At 34.1% G+C, this 24,507-nt stretch overlaps 1 protein-coding gene across 1 annotated transcript in view; it reads right to left on the bottom strand.

Annotated features, from left to right (window-relative positions):
- Window positions 1–3,215: 3,215 nt before the first annotated feature.
- LOC124353905 (transcription factor SOX-10-like) overlaps window positions 3,216–24,507 on the bottom strand; it is a 53,579-nt gene continuing 32,287 nt past the window's right edge. The window contains exons 3-6 of the mRNA XM_046803959.1: window positions 12,300–12,506; window positions 9,873–10,042; window positions 8,986–9,200; window positions 3,216–6,668 (exon numbers count right to left, since the gene is read on the bottom strand). Of these exons, the coding sequence (XP_046659915.1) occupies window positions 6,594–6,668; window positions 8,986–9,200; window positions 9,873–10,042; window positions 12,300–12,506 (667 nt within the window). The 3' untranslated portion in view covers window positions 3,216–6,593. The remainder of the gene's footprint in view (window positions 6,669–8,985; window positions 9,201–9,872; window positions 10,043–12,299; window positions 12,507–24,507) is intronic.

Below are 24,507 nucleotides of genomic sequence, written 5' to 3' on the forward strand. Positions count from 1 at the left end.
GATATTGTTTTCGTCTATGGTTTTGCCAATGTAAATAGTCGTGCATCTAAACGTGAATATGAGAAACCATTTCAAAAAAGAAGAATACCTACTCATGAAACATTTGCATCAGTTTTCAATAACTAACGAACACATGGATATTTCCTGGAGAACTTCCTGTAATTCAGCCTGTACGCGAACAATATAATATCACTGACGTGATACAGCTCAGTCCTCAACATAGTACTCGCCGAATTTCAACTCGTAGTAGGCTACAGTCTGGAGAGCATTGAAACAACTTTTATCCATATCATTTACAAAGAGTTCATAATCTTCATCCAGGTGACAGTGCACTATGATTACAATTTTGTCGATGGGTTTTAGAAAATCGACAAAATAATTTAAGTTGTCTTTTATTCACGCACGAATCGATGTTTACAAGATACGGAATTCTAAATTTGAAAATAGTCACCGTAGGTCAACTGAAAATCCAAAAGCAGTTGGAGAGTCGAACTTTCAAATTTGATTTTCGATAAATGTATGGTGTGGTATAATTTGGGACCCATTTAAGTTTAAGGACCCATTGTAAGTTGCCCCATTTGGTTTTGAAAACCACCTTATTGGTCTTATGTACAAAGACTTTTTAGAGAATAAACTGCCAGTTCTACTTGAAAATATAGCACTTGAAAGAAGACATCAAATAACATTTCAACATGATGGCGCAAGTTATTTACAAAATTTTAAAGAGCACTTGCATATAAGATTTCCAGGCAGATGGATCGGTCGAGGTGGACCAATTAATTGGCCATCTAACTTAAATCCCTTGGATTATTACCTTTGAGGTCGTTTAAAGCAACTTGTACACGCAGAACCAGTTATTCCTAAAGAAGAATTATTGAACCGAATTTTAAACTTGTGAACTAAATAAACACGACCGAGAAGCTATCAGAAAAGCTACACGTGGTTTCATTAAACGCTCTATAATGTGCATAAATTATTAAGGAAATCGTTTTGAACAACATTTATAAGGTATAGATATTGTAATAAAAGAATAGCAAAGATCAGCAATTAAAGATTTTCGTTTTTACAATGAACGTTCATTTGATAACAGATATAGCATTTTCTGCCTTTTGTGTTGATTTAAATAAACATTATTTTTCAACTTTTTGTTTGTCTATTATCGGTCTATTTTACATCATTCTCTTCAGAATTACTTATTTATAAGTGTTTGTTATAAAGTTTGCATTGTTATTACCCACTGAATGAAGTTAATGTACTTCAAATCTAAAGATAGCACGTTTTTCAAGTTCGAATTTTTCATATTTTGCCTGATATCTCAGAACTAGTCTTACAGGCCTGGGATATTTTATCCAATTTTTCAGTTTATTTTACATAAAATCCAATAAATGTAACAACTATATTTATGCCATAAAAACATCGGTTTCGCCTTATTTTCGTCCTTTCCTATAAAATAGGGCGAAATCTTTTCTGGCTAGCTCGCTAACAAAGCGTTTCGGGACATATGTTTTTATAAACTTTTTTCATTATTTTCATGAGATGAAACCACCTGAAAAGTTTGTCGGGTTACTCGTGGGACACCCTGTATACAAAGTGTTCAGTAACTGTTCCAATACTTTAGGATTTTGTTCTACACATAAAAATGAGCAAAAAATTCATATGGAGGTATGTCCAAAAATCTTTAGTTTTCTGTATGTGCTTTTTATAGACAAAAACTCCATGTTTGAACCAGTTAAGATAATTTATGAAACTTAAGAATTATATTAATTAACCTTTGGTAGACCAATTTTAAATAAAATAATAACAAAATCCTTTTACCCGTCTCAAAATGGCGTCTGTTTAAAATTTTAAAGTCAAATAACAAAAAATACGGTATAGTTATAAAACATAAATTGAATACCAACTATTTAGTTATTTTATATTAACTCCAACGGTACCTTTTTCATAGAAATCCGTTAACGCATAAGCGAGAACAATCACTTTAGAGGTATGCTTGCATAAGCCGGGAGCAATTACAATTTTGTCATTTGGCATCAGCTTTTTTAATTAGGTTATACAAATTTTACAAGATATAAACTATTTTGAAATTGTTATGACAATTCCAATGGTACTTTTTCCAACGAAATCCGTCTACGCATAAACGAGCACGGCCACTTTAAAGATACCCTTGCATAAGCCGGAAGCACCAAACATGTCCCATTTGAGAGGTAACAGTTGTTTGCTGCTCTTAATTTTTTAAATAAAATACATGTACAGACAGATAGACGGAAAACTAATGGTTTTAGGACATACCTTTATATTAACTATTTTTGCTCATTTTAAAATGTAGAACGAAATCCCAAAGTATTCGAACACTTTTACTGAACACACTGTATATTTGATATTTTGATATCAACATAGAATGGATCAGTGTTTTATCGATAATGAAGTTAAAAATGTCATATCTATTACTTTAATATTATTTAAATTTACAACAAAGTATATTAAGTATATAAAAAGCTGATTTAAATATAGTATTTCAAATGTTTTATTTAGGAATAAGAATATGTAATACTAACACTTGTATTACTATTAGAAAACTATAATTCCATTCAAAAGTATTTTAATATTATATAAACTGGCCTTAAGTTTTTAAAAATATATCTGCTGGGCGTAGGGCTAAAATATTGTTTTTGGGGAGTTTTTGTGTGTAAACATTCTAAACTACTATCTTAGAATATTTTCCCTTCCAAAATCCCATACTCGACTTGGACTTTACAAAGATTTCTGGTAGTTTGAAAATACAATATCTACTATTTATAAGGAAACAGTTTCTTTCTGCCCTATGTAGGTATTTTTCGTATATCAATACAAAGATAGGTATATTACTCCAAGTGTTCCTTGATTCAAATTTATTATTGAATGAATGAAATAGAAGGATGACCGGATTTTGGATATTGCCATCATTATATTTTACAAAAATAGAACACTACGTGTCGAGGATCGGACTTTATCTTCTTCATAGTGTAATATTAGTAGAACAGTAAGCCATAAGGTTTTTGCGCTTTAAGAAGAGGACACATTCCAATCTTCAAAACGTAGTGTTCTGTAAGAATAGAACAGGAGGAAAATATCATGAAGGCAAATTTTTTATATTCTATTATCACTTCAGTTGTAATATATCATGAGTACAGTACAGCAGGTGGATAGTTGTTAGGGAAAGGCAATAACAGCCCACACTCACTATAAAACAGATTTATTATAAACAGAACTTACTACAAATCTACAGCTTAACAATGTAACGCTCATAATACTATGTACATAACAAAATGCGATATTGTTTCTATCTTTCGTAACACTGGGTATATATTCTATCAACAATACATTAAACTAAATGTTTAACATTTCTTTGTAATTGCACATTTTAAATATTAACATTATTATTAAAAATTGGAAAAGTATAATGTCAAAACACATTTTTCACAATTTGTCACAGTTATTAATTATTAGAATATTTCACCCTGGAAAGATTGATACAAATCTACTCTGTTCTATGGTAAATAATAACAGAAGAGTCCAAGTTACAACAATAAATAATGCACTGATAAAATTAAAATAATAATACGATGGGATAAAATCAGAATTAGTAAGGCACGACTTATCGCTATCACCTTCAGGCAACCATTTATTAAGATCTGTTATGTAATCATTTACTCTGTTCAATTTGTACCTATGGAACAAGAGTGAAATATTAAATTATACATTGCAAATTTTGCAAGTTGCAATTTTAAGTTCAATATTTTCGTATAACATTTCTCCTCTCATAGGTAAAGGAGATATTTCAATAAGCAAGTGTGCAACGTCTGAATCAAAATGTGGTCTGGAAAGTTCTCTTTAAAATCGAGAATAACTTAAGTGATGGCTTAATTTTATTTTATTTCTTATGCATAGAATGTCACATTAAATAATAGTATATTAACGAATTACATTTTTACGTGTCTTTTAATAATAAGAACATTATTCTTTAGGAACACATTCGTAAAACTTTTCAGATCTAAAAAAATCAGAATCGATTTCTCAATGAATAAATTTTGTTGGCTGTGGAATAAACAAATCTGAATGGGCACTAACGGAATTTCAGAGTATTATTTTTTCTAAAGATATACATCTTTTCCGTACTCCATACTATCTGATCTACAAGTGCACCTTCGTAGGATCTAAGGTGCTTGTATAAGGCACTGTTGGAAAATAAGGCTGAACCAATATTAGTTATAAAACTGGCACACAACATGTCTGGCCTTATAATTGTGATATGTTCCGAACAGACTAAGAAAGAGACTTCAGGTTATTATCAATCGAGGTTCAAATAATTATTTTGTAATATTCCTATATGATTATAATAGAGTTTATAATTCATAAACATAAAACATATTTATACATTTTTCAACCATGTCCAATTAAATTAGTTTTTGTACTTTGATGGCATATTTAATGGTTGCAATCACCTAAACACCAATTTTCAAAAACGTTTTCATCAACTTTAACGATTTAAAAAAAAAGATAATGCTGTAGTATAAATGTTGGTTATTAAAATGCGTGGTAAAGTTAAATATCTTAATAAAACAATAATAAATCCAATTTCAGGTATGTTTCATAGACAATTCGTAATGAACACATGCTATGATATCGATATATAACATTTATGATTTGATGCCTAAAGAAACGTATAAAAATCTGTTATAAAAAAATCATTGAACGATAAAACGAACTTGGAATTTAAGTTAACATGGAGTTTTCTAAAATAATTTTAAATTTTTGGTGCCAAGGCAACTTGTCATAACTCTAGATACTGAACTAGACATCAATGTCACAATAAATTATACCTATAATTTTTCCTATATGAGTAGAAAGGCATGGGACTACTTTAGTAGTACAATGCATATACCTTTCCCCGTATAGGATAAAAGAGATTGATGGTTGCGGCAGTGTTTAAAATGCTACCAGCTTCACGAGTTTCGTTTACCTTAAAATAGAAAATAAATAAAATTACTATCGATGCGTGTATTGGCACTCTTTCGAGATTCAGTATCAAGTTCAACATGAACACGAAGAACAAAGGAGATTCAAAGTGTTTCTCAACGTGAACATATAAAACAGAAGAGATTCAAAATTAGAAACACAAACATTAAAAACAAGAGAGATTCAATAATAGGTTCTACATAAATGTGTAGAAAGATGAGATTCAGTATTAAATGTAATAATAAACAATTCAGCATGAACACAAACAACAAGTGAGATTTAAGTAATCATATCTTATTCGATAACTTTGCAGAATTTCAAAACACAGCTTAACAGTATCTCGTGTCATGTTGTCTAAACTACTTATCTACCTGAAATTCAAACTAGAAACACATATCATACATGGTACAGAAATAAACTAGTCTTTAATATAATATAATTACATACAAAATTATCAAGAATACAAGTCTATCAGAGGTTGATGAAAGTTATAACATATGTTGTCGTTTTCAGTCAAACGGATTGAATAACACTTAAAAGCGTTGCTGCTAAAGTTATAGTCTTATTGTGTGACATAAAATACACCATTGCTGTTCATGTATTATTTAAACAACTCCAAAAACCATTAAATGCTAAAAAATTTTCCAAACATTATAATGTTCAGTCTTTTTAGTAGGATTGGAAATCAAAGTTTTATGTTTTCACTGTCGTAATTCTATATACAGTAATTGAAGAATGGAGAAAAAAATATTTTCATGAACAAAAATAAAACATTTAACCTTTGAGTTGGATAGTTCACGTACAACCTCTGATAGTCCTTAAGAAGCCGGGGATTTTGCAACAATTTAAAAAAACCCACAATTGCACTGTTGGAGTGTAAAGTCCAGATGTAATGTACAACATCAAGTTTGGTTATATACGGAATTAAAAAAAAAAACACACAAAATAATTTGTCAAGGACCAAATAATTATTAATTAATATTTTTACACGAATAACGGTTATATCACAATGTCAAGAGTACGATAGCTGGTGTATTTAAATACCAATAATGATTTTCAATTAAGTTTATTTATATTACTTTTGGATTGATTTTCACGTCTGTTAAATGTCATTTGGCATGCCACAGAATGCTGGATCAGTATTTATATGTTATTGCGTCATTCAAAAATCTGTGATTGGCTACAATAATTAAAGCGTCGACTTGTATGCGATGATTTCAAACATTGTTCATGGCATCGCATCCTTTAGGGAATGTAGAACACGATAATTGAGTGATTATGCCAAAGAGTGTACATGATCCCATTACAATTAAGGTGTTTCATATTATATGAACTGATTCTTACACATTGATGGTGATGCGAAACACGTAAAATAAAACACATGTGAATATTCTTGAGGTATGTAACATTGTACCAAATGCATCTCTATTTGCTACAAACAGTTCCATAAATTTCACAAAAACCTTTAATTTTAACATATTAACATAAATTGCGTGACTGAATAGTTTAGTTCTTATCAACAAAAGCAGAGCTTGGACACAGGAAGGTCACAAATACGGTGTCCCCGGCCTCTGAGGAGGAAGAAGAAGACCGCGAGGTCAGTAGTTAGGCCAAGAGCTGTCCGTGGACCGCTGCTGGAGGTACTGGTACGAGGGCAGGTACTGGTTGTTCCACTGAAACAACACATGCAATATTGTTACACCGCTGTTATAGGTACTGGTACGAGGGCAGGTACTGGTTGTTCCACTGAAACAACACATGCAATATTGTTACACCGCTGTTATAGGTACTGGTACGAGGGCAGGTACTGGTTGTACAACTGAAACAACACATGCAATATTGTTACACCGCTGCTGGAGGTACTGATACGAGGGCAGATACTGGTTGTACAACTGAAACAAAACATGCAATATTGTTACACCGCTGCTGGAGGTACTGGTACGAGAGCAGACACTGTTTGTTCCACTGATACAACACATGCAATATTGTTACACCGCTGCTGGAGGTACTGATACGAGGGCAGATACTGGTTGTACAACTGAAACAACACATGCAATATTGTTACACCGCTGCTGGAGGTACTGGTACGAGAGCAGATACTGTTTGTTCCACTGATACAACACATGCAATATTGTTACACCGCTGCTGGAGGTACTGGTACGAGGGCGGGTACTGGTTGTTCCACTGAAACAACACATGCAATATGTAATACTGCTGTTGGAGTTTTTAAGCCATGTGTTCCTTTGGAAAATCATTGAACTTTATGGTACAGAGCAAAGACAGAGTAACTCATTTAACGTAGAAACTTTTTTAATCTTAATCGTACAAAAATCGATTCAAGTTCTTTCCCATTAATATAGCAATGTATCATACCTAAAGCAATGTTGCTAATATTGACAGGTTCCTTTCTCCTTTTTGTCAGTTTAATAATACCTACCATTTTATTTTATTACATTTTAAATCCCAAAGGAGAAACCACTATTTGACATTAATATTTATAAAGCATGAAAGTAACTTTATAAACTATAAAGAACAACTGCAAAACGGGAATATCCTTTACAAACCGTCAGCAATTAAAATGGCCAAAAATTTGTTTTAATGTAGCCTATGCAATTATAACAGCGGGAACAGGAGTGAACTCAGTGTGTGCCGTAGCTTGTAGGTCACACAATCTACATTTAGTAAGCAGTAACACTTGCATATTCCTTGGATAGTTAATTAGTTATCTCAGCCAATACAATGTTTTAAGATGGCATTTGTGTAAAAATTTTATTCCAGCTATTCTTGGGATGTTAAGAATGAAGCAATCGGCTTTAACTGCAATTGTTTAAATCTTGAAGCCATAGCCTACTACTATACTACATATTATAAAATATTATTATCCTTATTTCAACGGTTTTCTTTGGACCTCACGATAAGGTACCTCTAAATTCTACTTCGATGCGTACAACTCTTTGTGGAACGATATACATTTTTTATAATTTTCGTCCATTCACGCAAAGCAAAGGTTGTGACCAAACATTCTTTACAAAATATGTGTCTCAATCGAAAACCGATTTTACTACCTTAAGCCAAAACGTGCAACAGTTTCACTTATAACTCGACAAACACAATGTTGGGCGAGGCACTCTGTTTTCAAAAGGATAACTTTTTTATAAGTGATAACTATGGAGAAGTGTTAACTGTTTCTTAGAGCCTCTCATTCTCAGGATACATAGGCTATTGTACTGCTTCCAAACTAACACAGTAACGCTACATTTAATTGATTTTCAGGGAACTATGTAGATATTGGTCAAGATAATATTGTGATGACAACGTTTAAATGCGCCGTGAAGTAGAAAACGTAAAAGATACCGTAGTAGAAAGAAAACTTAGGAAAAAGTATGACATGATTTTGGGCATTTTCCATAACTGTATGTTACGTAAGTGAAACAGGCGTATCTCAGCCATAGTGTTGAGCATTTTTTTCCATTTCTTAATTTCAACAAATACTGCTTCTATTTCGTAACGTATAAACGATATCAAATGTACGAAATCCTGTCATTTACTTCCAACTAATCCGTCGTCAAAAATGACATTTAAACTATGATTTAAGCACAAATATCAATACAATACTGAAACATATAATTGTGTTGGGGTTTTGTTTTATTTTCGTATTCGTATAGAAGGTACCTGGAGAGATTATGTTTTCAAACCAATTATTTTAACCTTATCAAATCGTAGTATTGCAAGCAATAATTTGTTGAATTGTTTTACACGAATCGCTTAAAAGCAAATACAGAGAAGTATTCAACTATCTGAGTCTGCGATTGAATACCGTACTAGAGACTGTCGTTTACCGCCCTTTATCTTGACTCACTAAATTTGCATTTGCATGTTAGATTCTCGCAAAAAAATACACATGCGTCAACCCGTTGCCCTTCCCCCTGGATTTGATTTTGGGTACGTCCATGTTCCCATAAAATGCTCAGATACTCATTCCATACTCACGTTGAGGTTGACTTGAGAGTGGGTGGGTTGGTAGGGCGGCTTGCTGGGCTGCAGTTCGTGGTAAACTCCTTGTGTGTACTCGGGGTAGTGTGCAGGCGCGGGGTGGTACTGGAGGTACTGCTCGAGCTCCTGGTAATCCACTTGGGGGTCGTCCATCACCCCCGGCAGCTCCATATCCAAGCTGGGGACTGAGGTGCCTTCACACAGCTCCGATCCTAGAACCAAAAGATATACTTCAGTATTAGATACTGTCTCCTACTGGTTCAAATTATCCAAGGAAATGTTAAGATCATCATCAGAGTATAGTCATGTATTCCATTATAGTAGTGTAATACTGTGTACTCATAAGATGATCTTCAATATAAGACTAATCTGAACGGTAACCAGGTTTAACATAAATATTACTCAAATGTTCGATATTTTCCTTATACGAGTATACGCAATATTTTAGGTTTACTGTAAAAGAGTAAAATATATACCTTTGATATTGGAAAATTATTATTTAAAGATATTTTAGGTTTGAATAAAATTAGTATTCTCTACTCCAACATGCTGTATTAAAACTGTGGCAAGTAATAAATAGAAATGAAATTTCAGTTGAGTACGATTTTCATTGACTTAAACTTGAAATATAAAAAATCGCACATCTCTCACCTCTGCAGAATCCTCTATAAAGTAAAGAGTTCTATCCAAAACAGTTACAAATTACCGACCGCTTCTTTGGATGAACTTAAAAAGTCACGAATCTATTTGCAGTGACACGGTGTTCTCCAAGGACTTACTTCGAGCCCTGCACTCTTTCCTTTCAAAGAACACGATACAATGATCGAACAGATAACCTCCGAGGAGAGTCAGTAGGTGAGTAGGTGATGGGAAGCAGTCCCTACCTGAGGTCTGGGAGCAGCTGAGGGGGAGAGACCCCATGGAAGACCCCATGTGGTGCGGCCTCTGCGACAAGGGCCCCCTGTTGGGAGTGGTGGGGGGCGTGGGGGGACCTTGGCTATGGGGACTACATGTATCATCCGCGCTCAAACTGCAATCTTCACTCTTCATGGTCCTGCAACACAATTTAAAACCTCATATGATTGTTACATTAAAAAGCGTTAAAGCTCTAACTCGTTTAGACCATTAAATTTTACTATGTGAACAATAAAATCTCACGAAATAGGATAAACAAAACTCGAATATTTAGGAGGCTAAAAGCAAACAGATATTTGAGTACCTATTGAGTATATTTAGAATGGTGCATTCATACTTACACATAATTGGTGTAATGTAACTTTTTAATCTCAAAAAATACAAAAAAAATGGACAGTTATAAAACTTCTATAAAGAAAAAGGCAAATTCTACTGAATGACATTTGTCACCGACAATTAATTTACAACAAAACTTCTACATGCACACAGATAAATATCAGAGGAAAAACAGAAAAGTGTTCGGTGATGTTTTAAAACTACTTAAAGATTTCCATTAACAAACTAATAATTTGGATTGTTTCAAAATAATTCACAAAAGCAACTATAGTAATGAGCAATGTATCCATGGTTCAGCAAGCTGCCGAGTACTAAAAACAGTTAGTTATAATTCCTGTTGGTTCCACTTGCATTCTGTTGAGTTGAAACAAAACTATGTTACAGAATAACACTTTATGTTTTATGTATGTGGCGTATGTATTATAATATTTATGTACAAATTATATTCATTTATTATTTGCGTTATTATTTATTTTATTTTTAACTTAGTTTGATCGTTTAACATTTGAAACATCTCACTTATGGGATATTGTAAATTTGTAGAAAATCTTTGATCAAACACATTTTCCTAGTTTTTGTCCAGTTCCTTGTGAAAATGTTCAAATAACAGTTTAACCCAGGAACGTTGTGGGCCCTATATAACCTAATTTGCAATAACTTTTGGGATATTCATCACCTATTTTCAAAACTTCAATTAACTCAAGAACTTAAACAATTGAACTATTGAAATGGTAAATTAATGTTGTCTATATATATAAAACTGAACTTTGACAATATTTTTTAATCACTCCAAATTAATAATTTCACTGTTGTATGTATATTATATACCAATGTTCACCACAATTAAATTAAAAATACTATGTTAAGCACCTGGAAGATAATTGAATGTAATTATGTATCTTAACTGTAGTAAAACAGTCATAGTTATGTAGGTTCCCGCTGACAAGTATTGTCCCTAGTCCTCAGAAATGTATAACTTCTTGAATAAATGCGATTCAATTCAATTCAATTCGATTCAAATTCTATATATATATATATATATATATATATATATATATATATATATATATATATATTTCATTTTTCCCCGTTGGATATCAGATGGTGAACTATTACTTTAAAATATTGCTCATGTAATTTTCAATTTACGGACTATCTTTTACTACACAACTGCATTGATTGCTGTTACAAATGTCCTGGAAAGCTATCTGCAATTTTCAAATTATGTGCGAGGTCATTTCATGATGAAGTAATAAAGGATATGGTTTGGAAAAAAGAGCCAGTGAAACATAAACAGTGTAGACTCGTTTAAAATGAAGTAATAGAGTGAAGCGCGACACGCTTAACCGCACGCGCAGCAGCGAACAATGGGTCAATATTTCTTTTGGAGTAGGCCTGTGGCCTCTATACGGACCCTTCTATAGCTTTAATGGCTCAGGTCATAGCCGTTTCGAGTTATGAAACTGGCATAGTAAGCAGAACATAAATTAACAAATAATTTTCATGTTTTATCTTTGCTTTGTCGTAAGGTACTACAATTATAGGCCTTAGTACCTCAACGAGTATTTATTTGGTGAAACATATGATCAATAGTAATTTTCCTGAAATGTTCTTCGATTCCTAATTACAAAAAAAAAATGTATTTTGTTACATAACACATGATCCCCCTATAAATAAATATCTGTTGCCTTTTTCTACGCACACAGCAAGTTATTGTATAATTTATTAGGTATGTAAGAGTTGTACGATTTAGTATTTAAACATTTATATTTTAGTAAGGTTTTAGTAATTATTAGTAAAATTTTAGTGATACCATTTTGTTACACTTGCAATCTTAAAAATATGTCTAAAATGACACATTTTAAGATCAATTACTACAAACATCAATAAGATAATGGGTAATAGATATTACGATTATACTTGGATCTAGAATTTGAACATCATCTTGTAATAATTAACTCTAGGGACAATTTTTAATATTGATTGCAACATACCTGAAACTATATGGCATTGTCAGGTGACGTTCATTTATAATGTATACAATATACAGAAGTACCTACCTAAACATAACTCCATGTAGTGGCTTGAGCATGACTTGGGGGTGTCCGAGAATGGGAGGTGACTTGGGAGGTCCAGCTCCTACCATGGGCTTACTGACTTTGCGTCGCCTGGGCTGGTACTTGTAATCGGGATACTGCTTCTTGTGGATGAGTCGCAACCGCTCCGCCTCCTCTAGGAAGGGTCTCTTGTCTGAGTCACTCAGCAGCCTTAAGGACAGACAAAAGTGTGATGATGACTTGGAGGACCAACTCCTTACTGAGTTTGTGTCGCCTGGGCTGGTACTTTTAATGGGGATACTGCTTCTTGTGGATGACCCGCAACCGCTCCGCCTCCTCTAGGAAGGGCCTCTTGTCTGAGTCACTCAGCAGCCTTAAGGACAGACAAAAGTGTGATGATGATTTGGAGGACCAACTCCTTACTGAGTTTGTGTCTCGTCGCCTGGAAGATGTAGTTAGGTTAGAGCTCCTTAAAGATAAATATCAACCACTCCACCTGCTGTAGGAATGGTCTCTAGTCTGGATGAGCCAACAACATAAAGGGATGATGACTAGGGTCGTCCTATCATGGTCTTACTTAATTGTACGTCACCTTACCTCACCTGAGAGACTTGTAGTTAGAATACGGCGCCGTGTGTATAATCAGCAATCGCTTCACAACCTTAGAGGAATATCTTGTTGTAGAACCGAAATATTTATTTTAAAAGTTTTATCAATAAAGTTAACATTTTAAAAACTCCAATGCTGTAGATTCATTGTTTAACAAAACCATACAGTTGTGTCTGTCTTCAAAGTCGTTTTGGTCCATTCAATAGCTGAGTGTGGGCCTGATTTTAATTTGAACGAACAATTCGTGTGGAAGGAATTAAATTACAAACACAAGATCCGATTTTATAAGGAACGTTGGTTTTGCTAATTATAGTCCATAAATAATTATTTTAAAGACTAATTGTCGTAAGATCCTAATAAGTTTTGGCAATAAACGTTTTCTGGACATAAATCCTTATTTGTACAGCTGATGGGTGATGCAAACATACAAATTGTGTGTAAGTGATATCTATGAACATAAAAACGTACAATTTTAGTGTGAACTTGTATCGCTTCACTAAACTATGATAAATTTACACACAATATTCTAAAACTTTTGTTGCCGAGTCCCTACCTTTTCAACAATTGTAAAAAAGCTTTAGAGAAGAAATAGATTTCTAGTCTAATATATTACTCATAAGATACTTAAAAATTGTGATTTCTATATGGTTTTATAAACCAATAATGTTAATTAACGTAAAAAGTAATTACTAGAATAATTTAGAGTAAAATGGTGTACTTAGTTCAAGTAGAATTAGTACCGATTTATTACTCCTTATTTGCTAATTCATCGTATTTTTACATGTAATAAATATTATCTACACAGTTCATCCTTGCCCGACTAGTCTGCCTCTGTCAGGTAAACGGAGCGCGCGCGGTCGGTGAGGAACAGCGCTACGCGGCGCGGCGGCAGTGTTTGAAGGGTTGTTTGCCGAAGCTGTTAGGCAAGCAAGCGGTCGCGTGCCCCGGAGGAAGTGAGAGATGATAGAGCAGTGATAAGCACCTGGGTTCGCTCAGCTGCTCCGTATCACAGGAAGCGATAATGCAACGTTGTGAAATGGCCGGGAAGGTTGAGCCCGCTATCTTGGTGCAGGATATCACACTGTTATATCAGTATTAAGTCCTCCTCACCTCGGATTTGTAGGCTTATTAATGAGGAAATTCGTGTTCGTTGTGTGAAACGTTTTGCTCATTTCATCACGTAAATAAAATCAAGCCATTCCTAAAATACCAGAGCTATCGTCAAAACACATATAACCATCAATATTTCGTTCTTTACCAGCTAATAGTATAAATATAATTTTGAAATGAACTAAAGATATTATATAAAATATATATATATTAATGAAAAATAAATCCAAACCGTTACAATAATCAGATTGATTATTTGAATGTTTATACCGTATATTAGTAAAACAAACCAATATAGTCGCAAATACATTTCTTTTAACACAGAGATATTTTGTAATCAGACATTTGCGTATGTTATGTAAAAAATACTGGTACCGAAAACTTAAATATAAGGGTATAAAATTTGTCCACTCATACTACACTGGATTATCTAATTTCCGAACAACGATTCTGGACACCCAAGGCTGGTGAAAAGAGTATGTTCGACTCTAATGAGACATTTATGATTTGTCATAAATAAGTGGGGATACTTAGATTGAAATTAAAGATAAAGTAGTGATAACACAAGATTAACATGATAATGCAAAATTACTTGATAATATAGTTTTATTCTAAAAAATATGCCTTGATGATGAATTATCTTTAAATTTTTTTCAGTATTGAGCCTTAAAATTGAACAATTTTAAACCTTGAGCCCTACTTTTTATTTTTCGTTGCAGAACTTTGCTAGATGTTTCTTATTAAAGGTACAACTTGAACACACTTAAATGCGCGTTAGTGTTTTTCATAATATTGCTCATAACATTATAGCTTTAAAAAGAGAAACCGTATACGTTCTCAAAACTACGCAAATTTTACACACGATTATATAAAAATAATCAGAACATTTATAATGTTACACACGATCGTTTTACAACGGAATTTAAAACGCTATAGTAGAATAGACAATAATATAATAAAATAAGCTGGTTGTTTATCAATTAATTTTAAAAGTTCCTTACTCCATTTTAGGAAGTAAAACACATAGAGGAAGATACAAGAATTAGATAAGCACTTTTGTAAGTAAAAAGGACATCTTTAAATATTTAAGTTTTCATTTTTTTATATTCATGACAGCATCAGATTGGGCTCACAATACAGATATCTTGTGGGGGCGATTTTTACCGTAATATTGAATAAATGCATGTATATTTTATAAAATTTGAGTGCATTACCTATCAGTTTATAGCACGGGACTCTCTAAGATGCTATAGTGTTTACAACTAGCAATATAGCCTTATTTTTTATGGGTTGGAACCCCAAATACAAACTTTTTGAACACGAGATATTTGTAGTACGGAGGTAAAACATGTATGACGAAACACTCAAAAAGTGTGGGACGAGGTATTTGAAGGCCAAAATATACAAAAAAAAATTCCAAAAATTCCAGTAACTTGAATTGGATTTTTTATACACGCCACAAAGACTATCTTAGTATTCACATCATAGTATGTTTGATTATTTTGCCTTATTTTGAGTTACATAAGCCATTTTCTGTTACTTTATGGTTATTTATTTTGCATTATTTCGCAATCATCATAAAAATGAATGTTATATATATTCAATAAATATAATTATTATTTATGTTCAATATTTTTTTAATTCATTACACATATTAACAGCATTATGAATGATAAGAGTGGCAGTTGTCCTCTGGGGTGTTAAGGCATGAATAAGGGTGATCTACCTCGTCGATGATATAGTTATGTTACTTCTTAACTATTGTGCAAAATCTAGTTTAGGATGGTTGAGTACTGCTCATTTGGTAATCTACTATTTTTGTTTTTTGTTTTGTTTTGTTTAATAATATTGATAAACGAGCAGAGACTAAGTCAAAATAGTAGAAATAACTTTAATGTAGGATGACTTTAATGTTTTAACCGATTTCGACTATGTATACTATGGAGGTTATTGCTGTAGTACATTCAAATTACGAGTTATAACTAATCTAGTGGGACCTTCAAACTTTGTGTTTGTTTACATTGCAAAAAGATTTTTAGATTATTTTGTCAGATATAAAAAAGACCATAACCAAATAAATACACAGATGGTGTTGATGTACGTTGAGAAAACCAACATTCCAGTGGAATGTTTCCTCTCCTGTTTGGGGCCGTGTTGGTCTAGAGCATCTGATGGAAAGTCAACACCAGCTGATGAGTTTCTAATATCAGCTGTTAATATGTCGGGCACACCGGCACCGGCCAGAGATGGTGTTAAGTGCAGGGTACCCGTCCCACCCATCCCGGTGGTTCCCAGGCATTCCCATAAAGTCTGGGAGCGGACGAGAATTCTGGGTAAACGTAGTCTGTGAGAAAATCTCCTTTGAGCTGATAGAAATACTAGTTATATTTTTGAAATGTATGAGTATATAGAGAATAGACGTTTCATCGCTGAAAAGTGCCTATGAGATTGCCGTGTTGCATAACAGTTACGATGCAAGAAGTGTGGGGCTTAAATAACATGATTACATACAAGTATCGGTATTAACCCTGTAATTTTTTAAACTGGCATATATAAGACCCAAAGGCTTAATGTACCTCTATAGGGTCTGTGAGATGGTTTTAATGCCTTTGACAGGGTCTTGTGAAATTCACAGTAATAATTTTTAAACTAAAGATTAAAAATTTATTGATTTGAGTTGCTGCATTATGATTTATATTTTTAGATGATAATTTCATTATAATTTGTATTTTATTGATATGTTGTAATTGAATTGCATCTATTGCATGTTTTGTTATTCCAATGTTTGTAGTCAATTATTTTTTATATTTATGCAGTGTTACTTGTTATGTACTGTTAATTTCCTCAAGTTCCAAAAGTAGTATTTATTTTTATTGTAGTTTTGACATAAATAACTACCTTATTAGTATATGTCATAATTTACTCCTATCTAACTCAACGTAATAAGTGACATAATATGTCTGACATATAAGTTGTGATATTATCCGATATTGGAAACAAATATCGGAAAAATTTAGTTATTTTTTGGATTAAATCTAGAATAAAATTACTATCGCAATAACAAATTTGGCGTTTACCTGCTGACCCCTTTGTCCATATCAATCACATCTTTCCTGCTTATTATATACACTTAGCCAAAAGCTTTTATTACCATACATTTTCCCAAGTAAAGCTACATCCCTTCCCTATCAACCAATAACTTTAGAAGAGACATTAAATTTCAAAAAATTAAATGGAAACGTTTTTATTTTAGGCTAGCTAAGTTACTTTGTAAACTCCTAGCTTCTATGTAACCTCATAGAGGAATTCTTAATAATTATTCTAACTCTCCTAATACAAACAATTTCAATATATCCAAGTCAGTCTAAAGCGATCTAACCATTCAGGCGACATTTTGGGAGTGGGCACAGGTTGGGGTTTTCATACAACAAAGACATAAAACATTTCAAATTACTATAATGGCATAATTTAGTTTATGATATATACGGCTTTATCATTAGAGTTATATTGATCCTAAACGAATGTGAATTCATAGCATCTTGAACTAGTATATAACATATAGACAAAGTTACTATTAACGTATACATAGTTGTATTGATCCGAATTGTAATTACCTAAAGAACCAGGACCTTTGATAAGGATTGCTATTTTTTATGTTTCAATTGAGCTCTATTAGCTATATAAACAACTAAGAAACCCTTAAATGAGTTAGTTAGTATTTTTAAGCAACAATACAAAATTATATACGATCATTCCACTTTTTTCGAGTATTTTCATATCCAATTGATTTACTTGTTTACTGAGTTTTATTGGTGTTTTACATGAATTTATTGTTGCAAATGTAGAGTTGAGGTCCAGTCCACATTCCTATTAGCGTGGCGTCTGAGATCTGATGGCGTCACAGACGACTCCAGGAATCAAGAGTCATGTTCTTCGGAAGAGATCCAAAAAGAGTCGGTGACGAAGAAAACCTGAAGTCTCTAACGTCTAAACAATGGATAGACTTCGTTTTGAGCTTCTTTGTAGCCGACTTTTTTTGCATCTCTTCAGAGGAACATGACTCCGGTTTCCAGGAATCTAGTCTGAGACAGTGTTAAATTCCAGACGCTGCACTAAAAGGAAGATGAACTCAACGTTCGCATTGAATCAAACCTTCCTATTAGAATCATTTCACTTTTTTCGTGACGTATATTACACTTGTGGTTGTTGCTAATATTTGTTATTTAGTAATGCAATTGATTATTAACTTGTTTACTGAGTTTTACATGAATTTATTGTTTCCGTACAACCATCTCGCCCGGTGACGTGATTTACCTCGAGTTGACCCTGCAGCTGGTTGTTTCAGACACACCACAAGGCCGTCAGACTTGTCGGTGTGGGTTTATTATGGAAATGAATTACACTAAGATCGAGAGGAGAAGTACAGCAGATAAGTGGGTCAATAGGTAGTCTACGAGTACACGAGTACCATACCCTCTGGTCGAGTAGCGCGCTAGCTGCCGACGACGCGACGGTGGGGGCCGCCATTGGGAATTTGCAATTCTAATTCAAGATGGCGCCTCTGATCTCTATCTCCTCAGAGTCTCGCCGACACGCCGCATTACAATGACAATGTAGAGTGGGGGAAGGCAGGATTGGCAGTCTTTAACAGAATACATTTGTTACAATTACACACAATCCGCGACTGGAGAAGTATTGATATCTCTGCAAGTCAGCACACGCATCGTGATGACATAGTGATCACAATATCATACCATTCGATTTATTTATACCATAATACAATTTTAATGTTCTGATAAATAAGCGGAACACTTCATTAAGACATGAAATGCCTACGACGTACGCTTAAAAATTACTAGTTTTTGGAACTCGTGTCTAAGAATTGTTTTTTGAAACTTGCTTTTTACGATTTTATCGTTTGGCTGTGTTTGGGTGAAATCCATTTGTCGTAGATTGAATGAGGCCAAGTAAATAAGACAATAATAAATCTATGTAATTTTCTGAACAAAAATCTGAAAGTGTGTTGGTACAAAAATACGACAATAAATATAGGTGCAATTTCAATATCATGAATAATACCTTAGGTGGGTTTATAACATGAAATGCAAATGTTATGTTCATTAATAAACAAGATCCTTTTAGTGGAATTGTGTCTGTTTTTCCGCTTGTACCGGTGCATCCATTAAAAATTAGAGTTTAATTTCCTCTCCGACTCTTTTTGAATGGTTTGGTGTATTCTGTAAATTTTGAATGATCTATATGTTATTTATAAAAAAGGTGAAGATAACCAATGGGCTGGCCTTCAAGTGCTCTCATGCTCTCTACAACTGGCAAGGTTGTTTTGTCAGCTGTACTTGTCATTTAGGAGTTTTTCTACTGTAATTCTTTAAAACAGTATTAGTTAAATTTACCTTGATCCCAAAAATAAGAAAGCCATTAACTCATTTCATTGGTGACTCCGCTTTGACCAATAAAAGCTATTCACTATTTTTCAACAATGATATCTTGTGAAAGATTTAGGTATAGATTTAAAATGTTGTATGGAACTTCGTTTCTACATAGACAAGACTCAGCATTTCATTAGAATCAATCAACTTTACAAAGCCTTACAACTTGCTAAAAATAATGAAATGTTCTGAGAAACAAGGCATAGATTAGCGAAAGGCGTTAGAAAATAATCCAGACTATATTAAAAGTATGTGATTGACTGGTAGACGTAATCTCAAAGCAGAGCATTAATACACATGTGACAAGCTAAGTATGAGCTATGGTGTTCAAGGAAGCACAAGACAACAAACGCAACGCCACTAGAAGACAAAATGTTATGTAAAACCATTAGAATTGTTTCCGTATAATTTATATCCTTTCAAGTTATTGTTTGTTGTTTAATATTGCTTTATAGTTTATCAGGTTAAGCTACGATTACAAATCTTTAAACCATTTACATTACTGGTTTCATAAGGTAAAATAGGAGCCAAATATAACTCAACGTCTGTATCACATTTCTCGCTTTCCATTTCTATAATTGAACTTTATTTGTTGTCTTCGTATATAGTACATTTCATAGTACTATTCTCGAAAATGACCTATTGCAGGACTTGATAGTAGAGACTATCAAGTCCCACTATAGAACTTTTGAGACGAGTATTGATGAATAATTTTCGTCCCGGTGCATACAAGCGCACGAAATTCTTTAAAAGATTATTGTTTATACAGGTAAATACATGTTTACATAGTGAAAGACTTGTTTACATAGGGAAAGTAATGTTTGTGAGAGAGAAACCAGCTAGCTGACTTAGTAGCTACGAGGGAAACGATGACTTCCGCAGATCGTAGCTATAATGGAAAGAAGCCTATTACCATATAGTGATGAAAAATTAATTTATTTGTTGTTATTTATTTTGAGTCTCCTCAGCCACTGCAGCTCAGATGGTACTTTAATTCTACTTAACAAAATTCAGATATGGCTGAGCCTTTGTTGAGATTTCTCTAAGAAACCGAGATGTTGGATGCCAGCTCGCCAGAAGAGTCAGATCCGGAATTTTAAGTGAAATCAGTCACTCATACAGTTGAGGTTAATGCTTTAGTTGAGTCCAAAACGTTCGTCACACTGGGAAGTATCTGGCAAAAGCATTTGTCTTCTAGGTAGCTAATAGATTGTCACCTTTGTCATGAGTGAAACATTCATAACCCATGAATTAGTATCTTGGCCCCGAGGAATATAGCTGTAACGACTGGAAACGATGGCTTATAAAAGCGTTACAAGCATACAACTAGAAATTACAATATCAAAAAGAGGTCATTTGATTCACTATACACACTGTAGTTTAGAAGAAGCCAGTAGACATTTTATCTTTATTCAGATGCAGCCATAGTCGGCCCGAAACACATTATGATGTCAGTTATCCCACCGTTCTTCTTCTTCTATGGGGCGGCCTATTGCCATGCACTTAAGCCACAAGAGACTTTTGCGCACCCTGGAAGCACATCATGAGGGCTACCAGTCTACGGTTTCAGCAGTACCAAAACCGCCGAACAAAACGTATCAAGGGAAATTCACCACCCTTGTCCAAACTACCAAAGATAGGATACCGCTCCCTAGCTTACTATCCCACCGTTACTATTCCAAGTACTGTGTGTGTTTCTGTCTGTGTCTGTCTGTGTGTGTGTGTGTGTGTGTGTGTGTGTGTGTGTGTGTGTGTGTGTGTGTGTGTGTGTGTGTGTGTGTGTGTGTGTGTGTGTGTGTGTGTGTGTGTGTGTGTGTGTGTGTGTGTGTGTGTGTGTGTGTGTGTGTGTGTGTGTGTGTGTGTGTGTGTGTGTGTGTGTGTGTGTGTGTGTGTGTGTGTGTGTGTGTGTGTGTGTGTGTGTGTGTGTGTGTGTGTGTGTGTGTGTGTGTTGTGTGTGTGTGTGTGTGTGTGTGTGTGTGTGTGTGTGTGTGTGTGTGTGTGTGTGTGTGTGTGTGTGTGTGTGTGTGTGTGTGTGTGTGTGTGTGTGTGTGTGTGTGTGTGTGTGTGTGTGTGTGTGTGTGTGTGTGTGGTGTGTGTGTGTGTGTGTGTGTGTGTGTGTGTGTGTGTGTGTGTGTGTGTGTGTGTGTGTGTGTGTGTGTGTGTGTGTGTGTGTGTGTGTGTGTGTGTGTGTGTGTGTGTGTGTGTGTGTGTGTGTGTGTGTGTGTGTGTGTGTGTGATTTTTGACACTTTCTGACCAAGCCCGAAGAAAAATTATGAAGATAAGGAAATAATTGTTCAAAATGTCTCACTTAAATTAATTGCACGATTTGAAATAATGTACTTAAGGAAATTACATTGTTTCGGTGAAATAAGATAGTAGGATATCGGAAATTTGTCACCGTTATTGTAAAAATGTATGACATTACGTCATACATTGAAAATAACATTACGTTTTGATAGTTAAAATCCATCATCTTGCTCAAGTATAAAATATGTAATACACAAACATATACTTGAAATCTAAAAAGTGAGGAAAAGGGAAGTAAGTGTACTGAATAGGAGCAGAAGGTAGATTTCAATCCTGAGAATTATTTATAACATTCACAAATGTCCGAAATCCTGTTATCCTTTCAAACCATTCATCGTCGATAACAAACATTAAACAAAAAATTAAATAAGATTTTATAAAATTACATGTTTTATGAAGTATTACTTGAGGAAATTATATTATTGTAACACATCAATCATGATATTCCCTTTATCTGTTTTCACATATCTACTGTAAATAATCAATACTGTGGGTTTGATTTCAAGATTCACCAATTACTGTAAAGCTTACACATTCATACTGGGTTGACGAGTAATATTATTTCTAGGAATGAAAAGCAAAAAACTGCAATTCGTCATGGAATTATCACAAAAGTATAATGGTTTTTTCCTTTCAAGATCAGTAACTAAAGTCTAATACGGTATAAACATTTTATAATTGTATCTGGCAGAATCCGATCGCACCACATAAATACAATATGCAATACTTAAATAAGGTAATGGATACCAACTCACAACACTGTAACAAAACCCAATACAAGGTGTCTAGCTGATTTTATTGACCAAAAGCGAGTCACTACACTAGGACCCAGTTGGAAGCCTATATACAAACAATCAAGTAAGGCACGGGAAGTTGACTCTCAAGTGGGTCTCTGACAAGGTCCAGATGCAGAAACAGGATACGTTTGGGTAGGCTCACCCGGGACTCCTGTCATAACTGACCATTAATTGAACTAAATCCTTCTTACTAACCTTCCTACCTCATCCACACGCAATGTAGGCAGACCACTTGCAGAAGTACTAGCTGATCTATGTCATAACTGACCATTAATTGAACTAAATCCTTCTTACTAACCTTCCTACCTCATCCACACGCAATGTAGGCAGACCACTTGCAGAAGTACTAGCTGATCTGTGTCATAACTGACCATTAATTGAACTAAATCCTTCTTACTAACCTTCCTACCTCATCCACACGCAATGTAGGCAGACCACTTGCAGAAGTACTAGCTGATCTGTGTCATAACTGAGCAATAATTGAAGTGAATTCTTCCTAGTTCTATCTGGTTTCTGCCATTACCGATAACTAAATGAACTAAATCCTTCTTACTAACCTTCCTACCTCATCCACACGCAATGTAGGCAGACCACTTGCAGAAGTACTAGCTGATCTATGTCATAACTGACCATTAATTGAACAAAATCCTTCTTACTAACCTACCTACCTCATCCACACGCAATGTAGGCAGACCACTTGCAGAAGTACTAGCTGATCTGTGTCATAACTGAGCAATAATTAAAGTGAATATTCTTCCTAGTTCTATCTGGTTTCTGCCATTACCGATAACTAAATGAACTAAATCCTTCATATTTTCTATTAGTTGATGAAAAAAGTCACAACTATCCAATTTGTATTTTTATACACGAGGCCTTTCAACATCAAAGATGCTATCGTCAAGTGTGAATCAACAATTTGAATAATTTGGACAAATGTGACTTTTCTTTCATTAATTAATAGAAAATAGTGTATTCCAATAAGAAGAGTCCTTCAATAAATCCCTCCTACCTAAGCCATTCAACCTTTGAGAAAATCATTTGTATAAATGCTATATCTGCCATTTATACAAATGACACATTATATTGTCATTTGGTGAACCATTGATTCACCTAAAACGCTCACGTCTACTCCCCTCTCCTCTTCAAAATTCACTTTTAACTTGATCCTGTTCGATGTCCTTTCCAAGCCACGAGTTTGAATGTCTAAAGTACCTAAAACCATTAACGAAGAGCATGTACGGAAGAGAGATGAATTGGAGTATTCGTGCTCAGGAAGAGATGAATTGGAGTATTCGTGCTCAGGAAGAGAATACGCACTTATGAACTCTGTTTTATGGTATGTTTGACAACCATTAAATACACAAATTGGTGCACTGCGAATTTAAAGTTCCTAAATTAATATATTATCTAAATATATAACTATTTTTGGGAGTTTTATTGTGTAATCGGGCTATCAATCATTCGGCTTGAGTCAGAGTCCTAACTGAGCCAGCAGCTTAGGAGTTTCAATTGGCTGCAGATATATCCTCTTTCATGATGTCCTCTCTTGATCCAACTGCCCTATCGCGTTTCCTACAAATAAAATCTCCAAGGTTACCTGAGTGAAGAGTAGATTGAACACATATCCCTTGTACCAACTACATATTGACCTTTTGAATAGTCGATATGGATAATAAAATTAAACACCAAAGGATTAAGCGAGTTTTCAAGCGGTCAATGTTGCGCAATTCCTTGCTAATCCCTCTTATCGTGACAACCCCATCTTTACTATACTCGCTGGTATGCTGACTTCAAAATGTCCTTTCCTCGGCATTGTACAGACCGTCACATAATGGTTGATAGATACCTTTTTATTTTATAAAGCCATAAACATACGGATAAGGAAATACAAATTCGAAGTACTAATTCCATTCTTAAATTTGAAATTAAACCAACAATGA

Source organism: Homalodisca vitripennis, chromosome 2, assembly GCF_021130785.1.
Source record: "Homalodisca vitripennis isolate AUS2020 chromosome 2, UT_GWSS_2.1, whole genome shotgun sequence".
NCBI lineage: Eukaryota > Metazoa > Arthropoda > Insecta > Hemiptera > Cicadellidae > Homalodisca > Homalodisca vitripennis.